The 23,676-nt window shown below is 41.2% G+C and overlaps 1 protein-coding gene across 2 annotated transcripts in view; it reads left to right on the forward strand.

Annotated features, from left to right (window-relative positions):
• Nucleotides 1–15,643, forward strand: part of NOXA1 (NADPH oxidase activator 1) — a 546,660-nt gene extending 531,017 nt beyond the window's left edge. For both annotated transcript variants that reach the window (XM_044058837.1, XM_044058838.1), the window contains exons 14-15: nt 12,168–12,291; nt 14,304–15,643. In XM_044058837.1, the coding sequence (XP_043914772.1) occupies nt 12,168–12,291; nt 14,304–14,428 (249 nt within the window). In that variant the 3' untranslated portion in view covers nt 14,429–15,643. The remainder of the gene's footprint in view (nt 1–12,167; nt 12,292–14,303) is intronic.
• The last annotated feature ends 8,033 nt before the right edge of the window (nt 15,644–23,676 follow it).

The raw sequence follows: 23,676 nt of genomic DNA on the forward strand, positions 1-23,676 counted from the left end.
GCTGATGTTTGACCATATTCTAAATGCTACCAAGTGAAGGAATTCTGTTCTGTAGTGTTTTCCCAACCCTGTAACAATATGTAACCTAATACAGGTAAAAGAGTTTATCCACACTTGTAGGGTTCAGGGCATGATTAAAGCTTCATCCTTTCTATTCATGTGAATGTCTTTGAAATGTATGTGCTTATATGTTGTAGATCAGAGTGTAACATGTGTGTGTGCTATTTCTTTAAGAAGCATGCAAGGCTGTGTGTTCACGTATAAATTCCAGACATGTGTAATTCCTAGTGCCATTTTGTAGAAGCAGCCAGTGAGTGAGCATGTATGATCACACTAGTTAGTTTGTATATAAGTTACTTAAGTCATGGTCAATAAGCCTTTACAGTGATGTGTTTATAGAGAATAAAGCTGCTAAAACAGAACCCACAAAGACTCATTTATTTGTGTACCAACACGAAAGTGACTTGGTGTCAGAAGTGGGATGGAAAAGAGAAGAACATTCAGTGCCATGAGATGTAAAGATGACAGCGAAGGTTAAACCAAGAGATAACAGTACATACACAACCAGAAAGAATTAAAGGTAATGAAAAATAATAAGAATTATGTACTTGATGCAAAAAGAGGCAAACATAGCATTACAAGGGCACAAACCGCATTATCAGGCAAGCGGAAAGTACATAAAAGTTTGTTAACTAAAGAAAATGTTTAAGATAAAAGTATTTGACATGGTGATTGGCTCTAGAGTGCAAAACAAGCATGTTTAAGGCAGAAATTAGTGTGTTTAAGGCAGAATTGGGTATATTTAGAGTAAAACGAGCATATGAGAAGCACATTGGACATAAAAAAAATGGCTTAAATGAGCAACAAGAACATAATAAAAAAAGAGAAAAGGGCACAACAAGCAAAAATAAAGCAAGGCGACTGTGTTTGGGCATAACTATGACTTTGTATTGTATCAAGGACATAATTAAAGTTATTCAAAGTATCTGAGAGTGTGTAAAAGTGCTTAAAGTATGTGCTTATTACTGTGCATGTATTTCAAAGAGTTCACTGTGTGCAAAGTGCAACTACCTCATAAAAGTCCAGTCAAAGCATAGTTATTTGGAGAAAAGCTCTTGTGCTGGGTTTGTAAAGTCCCGCCATTACAAAATGCTTCTTGTACTGTAAGGAGCTGCTTAGTAAGGTACCGCCATTTTGGGGATATTTCAGTTTACTGTATGTGGTTGTTGCAGGGTGCAAATGCTTCAAAAGAGATTGAATTTGGGCAACAGAACTCGATTTACTCGCACTGTACAGTTGCTTGATATGTTTCTTGCATTGATAAAAGGTGCTTCTTACAAAAGATTACAAGAGTATTACATTGCTCGTGAATTGCTCAGTTGCATCATAAAGTTCTCGAATGTTTCTTAAAGTGATGATTTTAACAAATGATGGTGCATGACTGTAGCATGCCTACATTTATCGATAAAGTTCCAAGCAACTACTTTAGCATTTTTGCCTTTACCAATTCCAGAAGTAAATGATTACAGTATTTCTGCATTTATCAATTGAAGATTTCAGAAAGCATTGCAAAAGTCAGAGAAATTATTCTGCAAAGTGACGTAAAGTATCGAAAAGTTCAAAAAGTTATTCTGTAAAATTTCATAAAGTATCGAGAAATCTAAAAGGCTATTTTCGCAAAGTGTAATAAAGCATCGAGAAGCACAAGAAGTTTATTTTGCAAAGTCCATTTATTTGAAAGTACTACGAGGTTGTTTATTCGCACAATTCCGATAAGCCCTAAGAGAGAAAGTACAAGTATAAAGTACAAAAGCATTGAACAAATTGTGTTTATGCCAATTATTTATGCACGTGTGTGTGTGTGTGTGTGTGTGTGTGTGTGTGTGTGTGTGTGTGTGTGTGTGTGTGTGTGTGTTTTCGTACATATTTGCAAGACCCTTCACTGGTATGTGTTAATATGGCATTTGTATTTCGAAAACCTCAACCACTTTAATCGGAATATTGCAGAGAAGTGGAGAATATCTGAACAAGAGTACGATATTCTCATACAAGCAGCTGATGCAGATAGAGATGCACATACTAGAGCATTCATTTTGTTAAATCTAGCAGGATCTGAGGCCATAGAAAGAGAACATTCATTTGTATATGCACCAGCAGTGTATGAAGGTGAAGGTGCAGACCGCCATATTGTTATGCAGGCTGAATCAAGGAAAAACCCTGAGTGTTTGAAGCACAAGTTCAGAGAAATGTGTAATCCCCAAACGAGCATTACATTAGAGAGGCATTTGTTTTACCCAAGAGATCAGAAAGCAGGGGGAATGTTTGCGCTTATAGAACTGACTTGAGGAACAAAGCTAAAATGTGTCATTTTGGTGATTTGAAAGCCGAACTGATAAAGGACAGACATGTGTGGTATTAGTGCTACAGTGAAAAAGATTTTGCTTCGTGACAGTGATTTGATATTAAGTAAAGCAGTAGAGATTTGTCAGATCCATGAGGTGACAGAAAGACAAACTAGTATGCTTACGAGTGACAAAAGCATGGTTTTGATGAGCTCCAGAGCAAACGTGGATAGTATGCAACATGTGGCAAACAGATATAGACCTAAGAAAGGGGTAGCCACAGGGTTTCCAAAGAAGGTTCAAAGCTTTCCTGAACGTTCTAGAAAAAGTGAAGCTCCACCACTAGCTCACTGCAACACCAACGTGAGTCAGCAAAACCCAAATCTAGCTTTATTGTTAACTATCGCAGTTGTGGTGCAAATCATGAATCTAAAAGAGAGAAGTGTTTAGCATTTGGTCAGCAATGCCACAAGTGTAAAAAAATGGAACCATTTCCAAATTTTTTGCAAATCAAGCAATCCTCACTCACTTGTAAAGAAAAGTGGTACAAAGGAGCAAGTTGATCAAGTAGAGCCAAAACAGTCAGCTTTCTCTGTGGATGGTGTCTCAGTACTTGGAGGAAGAGTTGATGCAGTAAACTTATTAACAAGGAGTGAAGTGTTTTGTATGGTCCAGATTAATGGAAAATCCACACAGCTCAAAGCAGACACTGGATCAAAGTGTAATGTTATATCATTAGACACATTTGCAAAAGTGAGAACCAACAAACAACTCAAGGTGGCCAGCAGTGTGAGACTTGTTGCGTATGGAGGTGAAGAAATTCAAACCGAAAGTTCAGTAATGCTTTTATGTTATTTGGCTGAGAACTGTTACAACTTATTATTCTACGTAGTCCAACAACCAGTGCAATCTTTATTAGGCCTCAAAGATAGTTTGAGAATGAATCTGCTTTCTTCTGCTAAAGAAGTTCATCATATGAGTGCAATTCCAAGTTCAAGTTTTTCTGAAGCCATTTTCTCAGTGTATGCTGATGTTTTTGATGACAGGTTGAGCAAACATCCAGTTGTGTATTCCATGAAGTTGGATCCCAAGGTCACTCCAACAGTTAGACCAGCAAGAAAAGTTCCAAAAGCAATGCAAAATAAAATCAAAGCTCAGTTGGACAAGATGGTGCAACAAGGTGTGATTTGTCCAGTCACAGAACCAAATGAATGGGTGTCCATTGTAGCTGCTCATAACAAAGGCTCAGATGAAATTAGAATATGCATTGATCCTAGAGAGTTGAACAAAGCAATAAAAAGACCATATCATCCAATGCGTACAGCTGAGGAAGTCACAGCTCTCATACCTAGTGCCACTGTGTTTCCTGTTTTGGATGCAAAGAGTTCATTTTGGCAAGGGATCGCAAATCCTCATTTCTAACCACTTTTGGTACTCCATTTGGCAGACACAGATTCCTAAGGATGCCATTTGGAATAAGTTCTGCAAGTGAAGTCTTTCAGCATGCAATAGAACAACTTTTTTCAGGTTATCCTTGGGCCATAATAGTAAATGATCTATTAGTTAGAGGCAATGGTGAAGGAGAGCATGACAGAAACCTGAATAAAGCTCTAGACAGAGCACGTGAAGTAAACTTGAAGCTCAATCCTCTGAAGTGCAAATTCAGACATACAGAAGTGACCTATGTAGGACATTTGTTCAGAAGTACAGGCTTAAGACCTGACCCTACCAAACAAACAGAATTCTAGAGATGTCAGCACAGGGCAATGCACAAAATTTACACTGTTTTCTGGGCATGGTCAAGTATTTAGGCAAATTTATCCTAGATTTCAGTGAGTTGACAGCACCTTTGAGAGAGCTAACATGCAAAAATGTTGTATGGTCATGCTTAGAACAACATTAGAAGGCGTTTGATGACCTTAAGCAGAAAATTGCCACCACACCTACGTTAAGGTACTATGATGTGAATAAACCAGTTGTTCTTTCCTGTGATGCTTCAGAATTTGGTCTTGCTGCAGTTAGAGGGCAGACCAGTAGCCTATGCATCTAGAACATTAACTCAAACTGAGATGCATTATGCTCAACTCGAGAAAGTGTTTTTGGCAATAGTTTTCACATATTCCAAGTTTCATGATTATATTTATGGTCGAGCTATCCAGATTGAAACTGATCATCAGCCTCTTGTTACCATTCTGAAGAAGTCTATGCATTCTGCTCCAGCAAGATTACATAGAATGATGCTCAAGTTGCAAAAGTAAAATTTCAAAATGGTCCACACTAAAGGTAAACTGCTGTACTTGGCTGATACCTTATCCAGATTGTCTAGAATGCCATAAAACAGCTTGATGCTGAAAACTTTGAGTTTGATGTAATATCAGTGCGTAGGTTTTCCACCACTAAACTTGATGAGTTGAGAGATCACACTATGACTGATCCTATTTCTCAAAAGCTTAATCATTACATCAATGTCGGATAGCTGTCAAAGCAATCTAGTGTATCACCTGAAGTGCAATCATATTTTCCTTACAGAGATGAATTGTTGATGGAAGATGGTATTATTTACAAAGGTCCTAAAATTGTTGTTTCTGCTTCTTTACAGCAAGAATATGTTTAGCTTTTGCATCAAGGTCACCCAGGTTTGTTATCCAATACGAGAAGAGCAAGAGAACTAATAATTTGGCCTTCATTATCAAAGGACATTAATAGAGTTCTTTCATCTTGTTCAGTATGTAATAGCACCAGAGTGTATTTCCAAAGAGAACTGCTTCAGCTAATCCAATACCTAAACTACCTTGGTCTACTGTAGCAACTGATATCTTTGAGTGGAACAGTCAACAGTATTTGGTTTTCGTAGATTGTTACTCTAATTGGTTGGAAACTGATCTGCTACCAAACTTAACCTTAACAGCTGTTATCACTAAGTTAAAACATTTCACAGTTCATGGTAGTCCACACAAACTTCATTCTGAAAATGGTACTCAATTTAGTAGCCAGTTGTTTCAGAAATTTGCAAGAGAATGGGATTTTGTACATGTCACTAGTAGTCCTGAATATCCGCAGTCCAATGGTCTAGCTGAATGAGCTGTACAGAGTGCAAAGCAATTCCTTGAGAAGTCAAAGAGCGGCAATACTGATGTATTCTTGAATCTACTTAATCTCAAAAACATTCCTCGCGATGATATTCTTGGCTCACCTGCTCAAAGACTGCTTTCCAGACAAACTAGAACTATGCTACCTATTTCATCCAGTTTGTTGAAGCCTAAGTCTAAGAGCAACAAAACCATCAAGGCTCAGTTGTTTCAGAAGTGTAAGATCCAGAAATCTAGTTATGACAAATCAAACAAATTACTTCGTTCTTTGAGGGAAGGAGAGATGTTCCGAATTCAAAGAAAGGTTTTGATTGAATAGGACAGATTTCAGGCATCTGTGCTGAGCTGAGATCCTATTTGGTAAGCTCTGAGGGTGTGGAGTATAGGAGGAATCGAATACATCTTCTTCCTGTACCAGAATCATCATCATTGCAATCACAACATTTTATCTGTGATGCAAACTCTAAATCAAAGAATGAGCCAGACATTGTTTCTGGACCAGAATATGTTCAAAAGTCTGATTCTGTTCCAGAGAGTAATTCGAACATTCCACAGGTCAACCATTGTGCAGAAACTGTCTCAGTTTCTAAATCTGATTCCCAGTTTTATGTCACATGATATGGATGAGTTTCTAAGCCTAGTGTGAAATACACAGGAATATGGACTTGATTGTATATATATATATGTGTGTACTTAGTATTGTATAATACATGTCAATAGATTACCTGTGATTTCTGCATGCCAAATAATCTCATGACAAATTGCATGATCTATTTCTCAGAGGAAGGATGTACACCAGAGTGTAAAGTGTGTGTGATATGTCTTTAATAAGCATGTGGAGCTGTGCGTGCACTTATAAATTCCAGACACGTGCAATCACTAGTGCCATTCTATAGAAGCAGCCAGAGAGTGAACATGTATGATCACAATAGTTAGTTTGTATATAACTTAGTAAGTCATAGTCAATAAGTCTTTACAGTGATGTGTTTGTATAGAATAAAGCTGCTAAAACAGAACCCATGAAGACTCATTTATTCGTGCACCAAGACAAAAGCGACATATATATTTGTATTTCTGTTTGTCTGCAGCTGTGAAAGTCTATGTTCAGTTTGTTCGTTTTGGTGCCGTGTGGTTTATTACCCAGGTTACAGAAATCAGTAGTAGAGATGAGAGTTGAGGGTGGAGAACAATAAGAAGAATTAGACTACCAGGTTCTAAGTTTTAGCTGGGGCTTTTTACTGATCACTTCAGCGCTGAGTACTATGCAACCAATAATGCCCAATAGGGTTTGTGTTATTGTGGAAATAATGCCCGCCCAGGGGTGTTCTGAGGCCCGATGCTGCAGGTGTATTATTTCTACAATAACACACACCCTGGAGGGCATTATAGCACTTCGAGAATAGGCCGTCTGTAAAATTGTTGTTTTACTTATTTATTTATTTATTTATTTTAATTACTGTACTGCGGTGGTGGTGCTGCAGTAGCATTGTCGCCTCATAGCAAGACGTTGTCCCGTTCGATTCTCAGCTAGAGCGTCTTCTGTGTGGAGGCATACGTGAATGGGGCCTGCCTTCCTTGAAGGTTGTGCGTCAGGGCTGGTAACCCGGTATGTAAAAATCCACTACCAATCATTAGCAGACCGGGGTTCCGCTGTGGAGACCCCTAACCGGGAAAAGCCGAAAGACACAAACAAACTGTATTATTTTTTAAATATTTTTAATGTAAAATAGTTCCTCTACCTTATGTTTCATATTTGCTGTAGTATATGTAAATGGTGTTGTAGGAAGCATTTTACAAACAAAATATAACATTAAAAATATATCCAGTTATTTACTTTAGTTTTTTGGTTCTTCACTCCTAAAATGTTTGTTTTCTGACAGTCATTGGAGCTTGAAGTCGCTAATTAATGGCATACATTTGAGTTTCAGACTTTATTTCCTTCAGAAAATGTAAGCTAACACAAATCCTGTCATTTAAAGAACTTTGTAATTTTATAACAGCAATAATTAAAATCTCTTCTTATTTGGAGCCTTTGTTCCTGCTTTATTTCAGGCGTTATCCAGATTTCTTCTGTGAAGAGGTCGAGATATACTGCTGCTGCCAGTGGTAGATCTCACTCACTCACTCTCACACACTTGCGCTTCAGAAAATCTGTGCTAACACAAATTCTATTATTCAAATAGTGTTGTTGTAATACCACAACATTATTTAATATCTGTTCCTATTTTGAGCCTTTGTTCACCCTTTATTTTAGGCTTTATTGAGATATCATGAACTAAGAGGTTGAGAGTTATGCAAACCTGCTGCAGTTGCCACTGCTTGATCACTTTCACTCTTCACTGTCTCTCTCTCTCATACACACACACACATACACGCGCGCGCGCTCGCAAACACACACACACACACTCTTCCGCTTTCATGCATGCAAACATGCATTCACTCACACATGTAGACAAAAACACACACACACACACACACACACACACACACACACACACACACACTTTTTCTGTTTCATTTATTTTGTACAGTTGCTAAACAGCAAAAGTGCTGCTTAGCGAATGTGAAATAGTTTGATCGATCTCTCTCTCTCTCTCTGTCACGCCATACACGCATACACTCTCACACACACTTTTTTCATTTTAAATTTCTTTTCTTTTTTTTTTATTTTACACTTGCTAAGCAGCAAAAGTGCTGCTTAGCGAGTGTAAAATAATGGCGGCCATTAGGTTACTTTCAGTCCAAGCTCCATAGCAGCTTGATATAAAGTGGCAGACTCATTTTTCAGTGGGCATTACCAGTAGATTAAAACCCTGCTGACGAGCGTTCATTCTCCAGTCAGGTTGCAATCTACAGGACACCCATTCTCTAAAAATAGTTAAATTAAGATGTCTTTCCTGCAAGATTCCAAGACATTAAAAACAGAAGCAGAATTTATAGAACACCATAGTGGGATTCTTGCCAATTTATGAATTCAGGTTAATTTTTAGGATTTTAGGATTTTATTTTTCCTGCTATGAAGCCGATTTTGCTTTTTGCTCATCTGGGAATCATATTTCTGAATATTATGTACAGGAATATAGAATAGTTTATCTGTATGACCTTTTTACCCTTTAGTTTGGGATATAGAATGAGAATTATATAATGACAACATCACTGTTATGTAGAAATATAGGTGCTGTTGATTCAGTTGATAAGCAACTGAAAGTGATGTCAGGTTTATTAGTGATGGGAATGAATTTCACTGAATTTGCTATATTCTTCCCTTCTCCACGGACCATTCTAAAACTTACTATCCTGACTTTACATTGGGAGCCCTTTCACTTGCTCATTGGTTTGTTGAGGTTGGATTTCTTGGATATGCTACACTGAATACCTGTTTTATCAGGACTTCAGTCTAGTCTCATTAGTCTGGTATCTAAAACTATGGAGGTTATTATCTCAGACCTCATTAATCTGGACACTGAATATCTTTTAAAAATGGAACCTCATCAATTTGGAGTTGGGACACCGGGGCTGGAGAGTTGTGTTTATTTAGGGCTCTTTTTGTGATATGTTAACATCCCTGAGAAAGCCATAGCTCATCTTTTAAACACACACTTGCATTTGATTCTTACTACATATCAAATACTTCATGTTTGACCTGTTTGTTGTTTTCTGTAGTATATCCTTTAACGCTGCATGTTATCTCCTGTTCCCTACCAGGGAATGCTTAAGTAATGCTAATCCCCTAATGAAATCTTCCCACTGGTCAGTCATACAAGGCCTGGGACATTACTCGTATCTGAGTCATGGGAATCATATAGTAACACACACAAGGCTGAGTACTGCGACTCAGACTTCAGTCCATAGTCTTGTCGATCATTGGTAGCTATCTACTGGAATTATTAACGCACTGTGCGCATCTTGTAAAATAAGCATCCATCAAATAATATTATGGACTCAAAATACTGTTTTTCATTTTTTTGTGTAAATTTTTGACTGAAGTTCCTTGGAGTTCTGAGACTGAAGTGATAATCTGGGTTACTGAAGTAGATAAAATACAGATTGCCGAACACCAGCTCCACTAACTGAGTTTTAGAAAGACAATCTGTTACATGGTGCATCTAGAATACATAGGTGCTTTACCAGATGGGAATGGCAAACCTAAAAAAAATGAATACTAACATAATAAATACATATCTATATTCTCACAGGATGGCAGATCCGTTGCACTCCGATCCTTTTACTTAAGTATATATGTACTCCAAAGGTCGTACAACCTCAGGAATGATGGAATATTTAAATTTTCCCCTTTTCTCTGAGGCTGCATAATTTTGGAGTATTTATCATTAAGTCAGGGGGTGTGGGCAGATCCTGTAAATGGGGAGTGTAGGGAGACTTGCCCTTTTGCAAAATTGTATTGCTGCACTTTGATATGTTGTTGGGGTTCATATTTTTCTAAGACTGTGCTTCTCACTAAGTGCAACGTTCATGAAACTTAGTTGAGCTGATGCTTGATAGGCTGAGATTCATCTATGTCAAGTAGTCCCCTTTTTCTGCTGATGAATACTCCCATGACCTGCCCTCACTCTATCGCGTGTTTTGGAAAGGACTTGATATTTTAAGGGAGTAAACAAAGTGATAGTCAGTGTTCTCTTTCCTTTCATAACATTCATACTAAACATTTTACAGAAGTGCTTCTGAAATGATAGCAAGAAAGATTCTAGTCATGTATTTTTTTTTTTTTTTTGCAGAGCAAGTGGCCATTAATTGATCAGTAAGGCAGCCATCCATCAGGGGTGTTTCAATTTTTTTTTTTTTTTTTTTTAATTAAGATCTTTGTCCCTGTGCATCTTTTGTAAGTGAAAGGGGCATATAGTCTGTAAACTGGTCACTTCTCACTTTAACAAGGCTATTGCCCACAAGCATATCTGCTCTCACATTCAGAAACATGGGTGGTAGTTTCCCTGGTTTCCACTGAAGAAATTGCACCACATGCTCACCGAGTGCCCACAACCCAATCTTCGTGCAGGATGGGTGAATGGACCATGCTCATTTAATCCTCTCCCTTCTTTTCTGTCTCCTTCAGTGCCAGGACCGATAATTAAACCAGTCGTGTGGGTTGTAGTCAGGGCTCCATTCCATTTGCATCACAGAGCCATTCTACAATCTGCCCTTCTAGGATGTTCATAAGTTCATTGGTAAGTAGCAGACCAGTTGCCCATGTGGACCATTTCAAGCCTTGCCTTTTTTTTATTTCAAAGGTGAGAATCAAACCCTGTACCTTGCTTCTGTGAGGCAAACACCTTAACCATTATACCAGCCACCAACTATGATTTTGGAAAGCACACATTTGTATGGCCTGCTATACAGCCATAGAGAGGTATATGGCCAGTAGAAAGAGGAAGAGTGGGAAAAGCCTAGAGAATTCACATGGACCAAACTATAAACAGACAACATGGAGATTTGGAGACCATGAGATGTAGTTACTCACTTGGGAAATGACATACCTTACAGCCAGGGGAAAGACTTCTGAAATGCCATAACCACCATAACGCAGACAGTATCGCCACAAGATTGCACGTGTTATTTAATGATCTGGAGTAACAGTGACTGTCTGTGTTATATAATGATCTGGAATAACAGTGACTGTCTGTGTTATATAATCATCTGGGATAATAGCGGTAATGGCAGATATTTACGTTTGAATGGTGAGCAAAATCTTCCATATGATGTAAGAACAGAAGCTACCTTTCAGCGTATGCTACACAGATGCTAGCTGCATTGCACTTTGATGAGTCTTTTGGCTGTATCTTCTCTCCAGCCCCTGCTTAGAACAGCAGTGCACTTGTGCTGAGTCTGTTGCAGATGGTCTTACATTGAGAAAAACAGCAGAGGTATGCCATCTCTGCACCAGCAAGCACGTGTTTAGCAGTGCCTGCCATTAATTTCAGAGTATAAGTAGGGGATACCATTTATCGGTAAGACCCAATATCTCATATGAAATCATCATTGCCAAAATGTGCTTCTGGTCAAGCCCTTTGCTCTCATTCTGCATCAAAGTTCTCATGCTGTAGTGCTGTGTTTGAACTGCAGTTTGTATGGTTATAAAGTAGTGGTGACCGACAATCATATGAAGTCTCCTAACTATAGGACCCACATTCATAAATCTGTATAGACTTATTCTAGGTAGAGTTCAATCATTTTTTCACTCGTTGGTAATTGCTCTATCTAATATAGTTCACAATATACACACACACCCCTGTAGAAGTTTGGAGTGTCTAGATTTCATGTACAGCACGTTTTAATGTATTTGGAACAAGAGCAGACAGCAAACCCCCCTACAAGCACAAGGCTGACATGTAGAATTCACACAGAGGGCAGCCCAACTGAGAATTAAACTCTAAAAGGCAGCAATATTAACTACTGACCACTTATGAAATGCATTTCTAAATCCAGTGAAAATAATCAAAAAGCTCTGAATTTTTTTAAAGATGTCAAACCAGAGTTTGTTTTCCTGTTATCTGTTACAAATGAGCTTTGGTCATAAGCAAATGCACTTGAATCACTGCTCTGAATTACTGACAGGCGTGTGACTAAAACGCTGTACCAGTAAAGACACAGTCAATGTTATTTTCATTGAATACCTTGATCTGGGATCATTGGATAGTTAACTATGGTGAACAATATATGTTTGCATCTTTGTGTTTCTGTTTTCTGCATTTGAATAGGTGTTTTTTTTTAATTTTTTTAGAACATTGAAGCTGCTGCTGGGTGGCCCACTTTGTACCAGATGACTGCAGTCCATGGCTACACAGCACAAGGACCGGAAGACCTAGAGTTCAATCAGGGTGATACAGTAGATATTATATCTGAAGGTGAGGAAAGAAATAAATAGACGTGGTGATATCTGTAGTTTTAAAGTAAATGAAGGCCTACCAAATCCCATGTCCGGAGGATGAAACTTACAAAAGTTCTATGCAAGACCGTTTAATGGGTTCAACATTTTATTAATAATTTTTTGATAGTACACTTTTTTTTTTAATTATTTTTCAAGGAAATAAAGTTGCATAGATGCAACCAGGAAAAAAAAATTCCTCCCTTATTGCACTAATAGTAGTTCGTTATTCTGAATTACACTTTTAATTTCTTTTTAAGTTGACAATTTTTACAGGGTTTTACAATTGGAAACAATTGTATCTTACCAGAAAGTTGTATTTTTGCAAATCATGATTTTTATGAAGACAAGAGCACTATAGTAGAGGTAGACATTGCAGTAGGGAAACATGTCATTGGGGCACCTGTCTGTGTGTCCAACAGCATGTTTGTACATTTGCAGTAAGATTAGTATTCCAGATCATCATTTGTGTCCTTACAAGGACCTGTGCTAATCACAGAGAGCTCCACATTGCACTACATTTTAAATTATCAGTGTCATTTTGGACATATATGGTACGGGCATGTGACATTCTGGGGTCCATGTACAGCTGGTAAACTTGCACTGGTAAGCAGATATTTAAAACTTGAAAAACTGCTATGGAGGTTTGCATCTGTGATTTGTTCCTGCTGTTTGTACGTCCACTTGGACATTACTCTTATTAGTTTGGATGTACATCCAGTCATCTGTTTCTCTCTCATCTGCTCTAACCAAATAATCATATATTTATACTGTAAGAGCACTCTTCTATAGCATTCTGTCCTCAGAGTAAGTTAGTATCATGAAAAATGCCACATTCTGGACCTCTGGAACACCAGTCAGGTATTGGGCTCTCATTTGCCAGGGTATCCTAAAGACAGCTGTCATTACAATCCATAGGATGAATTGTTTATTTAGACAGAACAGTGTAAGCTGTTCCTTTATCCACATCCGTATAAAGATCCTGTTGTTTTAGCTGCTGGACCTGATTCCATGTAATTCTAAAAAAAAAAAATTGGGAATTTTAATAGCTTTAGTGGAAGCTCATTTCACATCAGTGCCTTTGACTTCATTTCAAAATTAGAGTAAGTTGTCAACAGCACTTAGCTTGGCACGGACAGCATATCCCTCTCAAGCACAGAACATGGTATTCTGGTAACCACAGTAGTTTGTGCAGGTATGTCTGGGCACACAACCTTATTCTATTCGCAGAAATGCCAGGATGTATCTACACAGTTTAATATATATTAAATGTGTGTTGCCTTAAGATGACCATAAGCAGGACAGAAGCATGCAGATACTGTAAAATAGACAGCCCTGATGGGAAACTCGACTTCAGTGCCTGTGGGCTCGACCTTTGCCATATGATACCGATGGCATAGGATATATTTCAGTGATATAACTCCAGGGTAGTCACCCATGCCGCACTGGTAAGCTTTCAGAAAACATGGGGGTATATCGCTAGCCATAAATTAGTAAAAGAAGTACATAAAAAGATAGAGGTGGATCTTTGGGATGACGTGGCCCGGATAAGCTAGAGTCATAGCCAGATGGCCTGGCTGTTTTGTGTTTGGCCTCTTCACACAAAGGTTCTATGAGAGCACCAGTCATACACAATATCAAAACTAATTCCTACTCTCCCTCTACAAGATGTGTTTTTCAGAAGAATGTCTCCCCAAAAATAATGGCACACAGCAATTTTAATTCTGTCTTTTATATGTTTATAGGTGAATACTAGGCTAACTGCCCCGAAAAGCCAGTTTAAGCCTAGCCAATATTCTGAGGTCAGAACCAAATCCTGTACCTTGTGTCTGTGAGAGAAAGACCTTAAGCATTTTGCCAAACCCCTTCCCCTTGCAGTTGTCTGATTCTGATTATGTGTTGTGCTTGACATATGACAAATGTATGTGATTGTCTGATCTTATTTTTCCCCCTTTAATAATTTAACTAAAATGTCTTTGCTTCCTTCCCCAGTGAATGAGGAATGGTTAGAGGGATATTGCAAAGGGAACATTGGAATCTTTCCGAAGTGTTTCGCTATTAGAACCAATGATACACATACGGTAAAAGAAAAAAATACAACAGAAACAAACTCATAGCTGGCTATGAAGATGTGTTTTCCTTCACCTGAAATAAAACACTAATGCATGAATATTCACATATGCTTGAGGAAACAAATATTTTATCTATGTGTTTTGTACAGAAAGTTGTTTCCTAATATGTCTCCAACAAAATGTTGTGGTTGAATCTGCAGTAGAATTGGGAGGACATGATTAAACAGACTTTCTATTTCCAGTGACTGAAGGACAAACAATAATTCATCAAGGAGGAAAATGTCACCACTGATACACTTTGCCATGTCAGGGATGGAGACATCCTATGATTTGGATACAAAATATGTGAGAACAATGTATGTGCATTTATGGAAATACATGTAATTATCAGAAACACATTCACACGTTCAAATTCAGTCTGGAAGACCAGGCATATTCTTTAGGTTTTCAGTGATGCTCTATGAAGGATTTTCCTTCCCTGGTGCTATTCTATTATTTTTTTCCTAGAAGTAGTACCTCTAGTTGGAAATTATACTTTTTTTGCACTCTGTTGTCTGAAAATTAGAAAAGAAGGCCTCATCTCTTACAGTTAGGAATTAGGAGTTTTTATAATATGAGGATTTGTGATACTAGGCTTTGCCAGGAATTCAGTAAACACTAAAATGCAACTGTAGTTTGTTAACTGACTTCATGTTTGCATGATTGCTTTGTTGTATGGCATTATAAAGTTTATCAAAAGAGTGTTTATCAGGACGGATTTGGGACCCAAAATGTACATAAAAATGTAATTTAAATATATGCACACACACACAAACGCAGACACACACACATACCTCCTCTCTCTCTATCTCTCTCGAACACACATACTCACCATTTATGAATGTGATTGTTATGGTTAGAACACTTGTTAGCATGCAAAATCATTACATGTTACCATGCCCATATCTGTGTATATGTGTAAAAATTGTGAAAAATGATTGATTGCTTTGCCAGGTACAGGGTGCAAATAGATAATGGAACTGCGACAAAATGTCACTATTGTGTTTCCTGAAGTCCATGCTCTTCTGGAAGATGATTGCAGTCCTTTCCTGTCCCTGGAGGGCCAATGAACGTGGTTCTTTTTCCACAACAACTCCTCCCTCTCCAGAACTTTTCCTTTCTTGTCTTCCACTCTGCTGTTTGAAAATCAGAATAGATGGCCTCATCTGTTGGACTTATGTTTTAGGAGTTTTATGATATGAGTATTTATGATACCAGACTTTGCCATGAATTCAATAAATACTAATATGTAACTCTAATATGTTAACTGACTTCATGTTTCAATCCTCTTTGCACAACATTATAATCGTTATGAAAACAATGTATAACAGAACAGACCTAGACTGAAAATTTGTATAAAAATATAATGTACACAGATATATACATGCATGTGCATTACAAATACACACTAAACACACACACACACACACACACACACACACACACACACACACACACACACACACATTCACGCATTCCCAAATTGCAAATGAAATTGTTGTAATTACAACAAGCACCTGCCAGTGTTGAGAATTATTTCTTGTTACCATGCCCATGACTATGTATATGCTATTTAAAAATGTGCTAAGGTGCAGACTGCTTTGCAATATACAGGCTGTAAGTGGGAAGTGGAAGTGTTACAAAATATCACCACTTTTGTTTTTGTAGGTCATGCTATTCAGTGAAACTGTACTTATTGCAGTCTTTCTCTTTTCCTAGCAGATCAGTCAGCATGGCTTCTTTCCCAACAACTTCTCTAAAGTCTGTCTATCCGGACTTTCACATTTCCTCTTGTCCTGCCTAAAGTTGCAGCAATCATATGTCAGACTGGACACGTTGCTATTTTGATCTTACTTTTATCTCAGTTTCTTTTTATTCAGAAAGGATTGTAAATCAACTACTTTGCTTTTTTCCATTTGCTATCCAGTGCAGTGATTTCCTGCATAGAAATGATTGCTGACTTCGTGGGATGCCCGATGACACACAGATAAGGTGAAGTTTATGTGTCATGACACGTTTCACTAGAGCTGCCTGCTTTCCACCTCAGTTTAATAACAATGTTTAGCTGTAAAGCATGCTGGTGATACAGAGTGTGCACTAACTGGAAGGTTTTGTTTCATTTTCACATAGAGTCATGGACCTATTGGATGGCTCTGTAATGTTCATCCTTCTGATTTGGTGTGCCTCTGTAATACTTATTCATACCAGCGGCTACCTGAAATCTGATCTCTTACAACAACAATGCCAACCAGCCATTGCTTCCAGTATTTATTTGGTTACATTTTTATCACCATGAAATAGCAGTCATGCATGTACTAAGGCTATGCAAATATTCTTAGTGGAAACTTTTAGTGGTGATATGCAGGCTGGTCAGATCTGGAAGCCAATCGTGCCGTGTAGAGCACTAAAATCAAATTATATCCTTGGGTGTTGCTGGCTTAGTTTTTGCATATTTATTTATGATTTACAATATAAATTGAGCTGATGCATTCTGGAGTACGGTCAGCATTCCATACACGGTCTAATGTCAGTCAGTATAACAACACAGGGACATGAATGTTTCACGTGTCCCGGCTGCTAGATGCAAGAATATCTCTGTCTCCCTTGTATATACAACACATACTAGGATGACAATGGACATCATTAGGAGACAGTGGGGTTTTCTGACCACTGATCCTGACATTAGGAGATTAACAGTAGATACACCAAGGTTCTTGTATAAGAATAAAAATAATCTGAAGAGGATGCTGTGCTATCCAGACAGCAATAGATTTGATGACAATGGGTTAAGAGGGAACACAATACCCTGTGGCAAATGTAATTTTTGTAGTTTTATAGACAGCAGTGGCATCTTTGACCATCCTGATAATGGGCGTAGGTACAAGTTTAGTGTAAGCACCATCTGCATGATGTTACATGTTTACTTATCCTACTGCTGGTGCTGCCAAGCATTCTATGTCAGGAAAACCGATAGGACTTTGAGAGACAGGATCAGGGAGCACCTTTACAACATACAATGTGATTCCATGAACAATGCTTTGTCTAAGCATGTGATTAGCACTAATGCTAGTCATACTTTCAGGTTTATGGTTATTGATAGAATCTTTCCCACTGCTAGAGGTGGTGACTTCAGGAATTTAACTGAAATCAGAGAGGTCAAATGGATGTTGAAACTAAGGGCTGACCAAGGTAGTGGACTTAATGAAAAAGTTCCACTTAGACCTATACTAAAGAGATGTATTCTTAGGATGACCTTGCTTCATTTCATATTTTTATATTTTTTATCTTTATTTTCATTTTTGATATGTACTCATTATTCTATATGTATTTTTGTATATGTATTTATTGCTGTTTTATGATTATTTTATATAATTATATGCTCTACCTCTTTAATTTTTATAAGCTCTTTAGCTGCTAACATGTGATTGGCTTAAGGGTATTTGAACTATGTATATATTGCAGTGGTGCATTATCTCTGTGTCTATGGTCTGATGAAGCGGTAGTGAAAGCGCTTACCAAATTTTATTTATTTGGCAACTAGGTTTTATTTGTTTGGTAACATATACGTTTCTACTTCAGCCAGTGTGTTACTCCATTGGTTTTGTTCTGTGATTATCACATTTTTCCTCCAGCTGTGTATTTATCTAAGTCTGTGCATTTCCATAATTTTAATAATTTTAGAGTCTTTAAAAATAATGCAAACAACAACTACAGTTTAAATAATTATACCACATGATTCATAATATGAAAACATTGGTTAAGAATAGATACAAGTTGTATGACAATGATTTAATTGAGAAATTTTAGCTAGTTTCTAGAGAAGTTAATGGTAAGTTAGTATAATAAAACAGGAATTGGAATACAAAGGAAGAAAAAGGTAGGCTTATGGTATATTGAGAGAGAAAGCTGGAGAGAGAAATTGATAGAAGTAAGGGAGTGAGTGAAGAAGGGAGAGTAAGGAGATGTAAGGTATGAACAGGTATTTGTTCACATTTAGGGATATAGTTTATCCTGGTGTTGAGCAAGAATAGAGTCATCATTTGGCTAGGGAGTATTTCAGAATGGTTTTGAAGGATGAGAAGGAGGGGAAATAACTTAATGGATGCAAATTAGGAGTGTCAGGCTTAAGCAACATGATATAAGTACAGACAATGTCCAGCAGATTTGATGGGTTTGTGGACAGACGGATGTTTTTGGTCATTGGATCATAATGACTGAATGGGAACAAAGCTGTGTAGAATGTTATTTAGTGCTGGACAAGGAAATGGATTCTGGATAATCTTATAAGTGATAAGAAGCGGTGTACATGTTAGTTGATGGGGTAGTTCTAAACAATTTTGGCTTTTTAGTGCCATACATTGGTTGGTTCTAAAAGGAGTATTTGCTGTCAATTTAGCAACTTTGTTATAGCATAGTTCAAGTTTTGATGTTTGTGATACATGAAGGTTAGCAAGGGTGGGAGTCCCATAAAGAGGTCTGGGGAGGAGATAAGTAGTGGCAAGTGTAGCTTTAGTTGTGTTAGTGAGAAAACTTTTGGCTCTATAAAGCAGCCCTAATTTTTGATGAGTTTTTCTTATGCAGTTTTGTATATGCACATAAAATCTAATGATCTGAAGTAGGATATTCATTTGTCTGCAACCTGTGGGTTATGGATCCGATATCGGATCCGAACCGGCATGGTTTTCCAGCTATGGATCCAAGCTCTCAGCTCCTCCCCTCACCCATAATGCCCTGCTCTACCCTCATGACCTCAGATCTTGTTTGCCGCGCTGGTAACTGGATGTGGGTACATAGCTCTCAGCTAAGTGAACTCTTTTCTTGTTTAAAAATAGAAAATTTTTTGATTCTTTGACTAAATTTGTGTGAAAGTATTAGGTTTCCCTTTAATATAGACTATTTTGAGTTTATTTTAAGTTAAAGTAAATAATTTTTATTCCCTCCCCTCGCTGTTGCGTAGAGTGTGTGTGTAGGCCTGTGTTTTTTGTTGTTTAAGTTACTTTCTGTAACTTTAGGTATTATAGATTATGGCTGACCAGCCTAAATCTATATTTTGGAAATGCTCCGAGTGTGGCCATAAGCTCTCACCGGCTGATGGCCACACTCGGTGTGTTAAGTGTCTTGGGGTTGAACACCTCACATCTGGTTGTTCCATTTGTGCAGGGTTCAACCCCAGGGCACTGAGGGAGCGGAGGTCCAAGCTGGTCTTGGCGGGTCTTTACCGCCAGACTCGGCCCGCCTCCGCTCCTTCGGGACTACTGTGCCTGCAGTTGTACCCCCTGTGGCACCCTCCTGCTCCTGGGACTCAAACTCCCGCTTCTGGAGAGGAGAGGGATGCTGCTAAAAAGGACCGGAGGGAGAAGCACCACAAGCGGCGGGCCGAGACCTCTGTTTCGGCCCCGCCAGCCAAGCGGGCTTCTCCCCCGGCTCCGTTGTCGGTCTCCTCCTTCTCGGCTCCGGTCCCCTGTGTGCTTCTCACCGGGTCCTGAGGAGGAGGAGACCCGATCTCCGTCGAGGCTATCGAGGAGGCACTCCAGGCCTACCTCGGTAGCCTCTTCGAGATCTACCCATAGCCTTTCTGATGCTGATCTGGACCGGATGATGAGAAGGTTCATCCAGGCCCAGATGCAGATGGGAGTGCTCTTGCCTCCCCCCCCCTCCGGGGGGGAGCTCAACACCCTTTTTTAAGCCTATTGCTCCTTCTCCGACCCGCTATCCGGGTTCGGAGCAACTGGAGCCGAGCAGCTTCGAGCCGGGGAAGGTCGGATCGGATAGTACTTGGTACGACGGACCCGACCCTGCCCTCGAGTGCGTCGGACCCGACCTCTCGGAGCCTGGATCCGAGCCGGATCCGGGGATCAGTTCTCCTTCGGCGCAGGCTGGGCCGGAGCGCACTGCCCCAGCGGATCCGAGTGCTTCGGCGCCGGCTCGATCCACTCTTCGGATCCGAGGGGAGCCGATTGTCAGATCCTTTGGTCGAGGTCGGCTCCCTTCGCCTTTGATGTAGTGGAGAGGGCTCTGTTGAGGGTCTCCGGACCCCGGCACTTGCTTCGCTCCGTCCCGCTCCCTCTGCACTGGGCCAGGCTTCCACCATCCGGCCCCTGGGACAGCCCGTTTCTGTGCCCCAAGTTGCTCCTATGGAGCAAACTGCTGCTTGCGAGGACTCCTCGGACAGCCCCCCAGAGGAGGCCCCTCGCAAGCATACGTGCAAAAGGAGGCACATTGACTCCCCCGAGTCTCTCACAGAAGACACGGACTTGGAGGAAGGGGAACGCTCCGCACGGTCACCCCCGGAGGATGTCTCCTTTGGAGACATCATGGAAATGCTCCGTATTAGGGGGGGGTGGTCTGCCCCCAAGTCTTCCTCGGCCGGGTCCGTGTTCTTGGGGGCATTTGAAACGGACCCGTCTAGCTCTTGGGTGTCCCCTGCCGACCCCTGGTGGACCTTATTACCACCAGGGCGTGGAAGGAACCGGACACCGTGGAGCCAATTCCCAAAAGACCGGATAGGATCCTTAGTCCGCCCCCCGACAGGACCCATTGGAGTAAGGGGCCTCCTGTAGATGCCATGTTGATGGCGGCGGCCACAAAGAGGGAACTGGCTCAGGAGAGTGCCTCAGTCCACCCACCGAGCAAGGAGTCTCGGATGATGGACCGCTTGGGGAAGCGGATGTTCAGTTCGGCGACCTTCTCGGTAAGGGCGCTGAACTATTTGGCACATGTTATTCGGATGCAGCGAGATCTTATTAAGGAATACGCTGCATCCCCCCCTGAGTCCATTTCGGAGGAGGACAGAGTTCTGCACTCCACCAAAATGGCCACTCTTAGGTCAGTTACAAATACTTCTATGCGGCTACTCTCCCATGCAACGGAGGGCGCCGCTAGAGCTGCGGGGACAGGACTGGTCACTAGCCGTCCGGCCTGGCTCCGTCCTGCGATTTTTCTGAGCCCTTCAAGGCGTCGTTGAACGCCTTTGATGGTTCTGCTCTGTTTGGCAAGACCGTTCGCGACGTTGACCCAGAGCGAGAAGGACGGAAGACGCTGTCTGCCGTCGGAATCCGCTTCTCTGCACCCCAGAGGCCCTATTCTAGGAACCAAAAGGGTCAGAAGAAGATGTGGTTCCGGAAGTCGCAGCAGTCCCAGCCTGCTCCGGACAACCAGTCCTTCCGTGGCAGAGGAGGACAAGGAGGACGCCGCCCTAGAGGCAGAGGGGCTCCCAGAAACTTCGGGTCCAGGGAACCTTTCTCTGAACGGCCCGCGCAACCCTGAGGGTTGCCCGACTGCTCTACTCTGGAGGCAGTCGGGGACGTTCGGGCACCTAGCGGCATGGGAGTCCATAACATCGGACCGCTGGGTTCTCCAAATCATATCCAGGGGATATCGCATTCCTTTCCTTCACCTTCCAAAGTTGAAGTCCCTCCCAGACGTCCCACCCGGTCAACGGGAGGCCGCTTTGGCAGAAATTGGCCATCTGCTAAAGAAAAGAGCCATCCAGCCCGTTCCCCCAGACCAGATCGGATCAGGGTTCTACTCCAGATTCTTTTAGTGCCAAAAAGATGGGGAACTAAGACCAATCCTAGACCTCTCTCTCTTGAATCTGGCAGTCCCCAAAGAAAAATTCGAATGGTCACTCTGCAATCTATTCTCCCCTTCTGGGAGAAAATCACTGGATGTGCTCGATAGATCTCAAGGACGCCACTACCACATCCTGATGGACAGGCGCTCCAGGAGGTTTCTCCGCTTCCGGCTGGGAGCCAGTCACTACCAGTTCCGGGTCCTTCCCTTTGGTCTCACCACAGCCCCCAGGGTGTTCACCAAAGTACTAGCAGTGGTAGCGGCCCACCTGAGGCTTCAGGGGGTGCAGGTCTTTCCCTACCTGGACGACTGGCTCCTTACCGCCCCAACAAGGCATCTACTTCTCTTGGCGCGAGACTCCTTTCTCCATCTTGCTCCATTTCTGGGCATCACAATAAATACAAAAAAGTCCAACCTGGCGCCCACACAGCTCTTAGATTTCATAGGGGCCAGACTAGACACAAGGAGTTTACGAGCCTTCCTTACTGCGGACAGAGTTCTAAATCTGCAGCTCCAGGTGCGGGCCATTCTCCATTCAAGTTCTGTTCCAGCGGAGTTGGTCCTGAGGGCTCTAGGGTCCATGGCTTCGGCTATAGCACTTCTTCCTCTTGCCAGGCTCAATATGCGCATTCTGCAGTGGACGCTCTTAGTACAGTGGTCATACCTTGCTCTCCCCATGCATCATCCCATAGCGATCAGCAAGGCTTGCAAGCGGTCCCTCTTGTGGTGGCTCCATTCCCCGGATCTTCACGAGGGTCGCCCATTTTGTGCTTCTCCCCCTCTCGCCACGGTGACCACGGACGCCTCCCGCCTCGGGTGGGGGGGGCACTTTGCGGGCCGGACAGTCCAAGGCACGTGGAACGATTCAGAGACCTTACTGCATATCAATGTTCTAGAGATGAGAGCAGTGCTCTTAGCGTTGCTAGCACTTCAGGACTTTCTTCCCTTGGGAACAATTGCGATTCAATCGGACAACATGTCTGTTGTCTGGTACAACAACAAGCAAGGGGGAACAAGGTCTTACCCTCTTTGTCGGAAGCCATGAGAGTTTGGGAATGGGCAATCTCCACCAATCGCTTTCTCATAGCAACGCACATTCCGGTCGGTCCAACATCCTAGCGGACAAGCTCAGTCGCACCATTCTGACCCCTTACGAGTGGTCTCTCAATTGTCAAGTAGCGAACGCATATTCGCACGGTGGGGAACCCTTCTTGCGATCTTTTTGCTTCTCCCTCAAACACCAAGTGCGACAGTTTTTTCGCTCTAATACCTCCTCCCGGAGGTACCCCAAGAGACGCTCTGGTGCATGCTTGGCCACCCGGTCTTCTGTATGCCTATCCACCCTTGCCTCTGATGCTGCAAGTTCTTCAGAAAGCCTCTCGGGTGGGTTGCAGAATGATTCTCATTGCTCCATTCTGGCCCCGACAGATCTGGTTCCCCTTCCTAAGGTCTCACTCGGTGAATCCTCCTTGGATTCTAGATCCCATCCCGGATCTGATATCCCATCCATCCTGCATTCCTCCTCCGAACCTGGACAACCTGAAGCTGACCGCTTGGCTGCTCCAGTTCCACTCTTGATAAGGACTCCGGTATTTCTTCACCGGTAAAGGCTATTTTGGTGGCGGCTCATAAACCATCCACTAGAAAGGTTTACCGAAGCAAATGGAAACGTTTCTCTGTGT

The sequence above is a fragment of the Protopterus annectens genome, chromosome 16.part0, assembly GCF_019279795.1.
Source record: "Protopterus annectens isolate FY-2018-M chromosome 16.part0, PAN1.0, whole genome shotgun sequence".
NCBI classification, from domain to species: Eukaryota; Metazoa; Chordata; order Ceratodontiformes; family Protopteridae; genus Protopterus; species Protopterus annectens.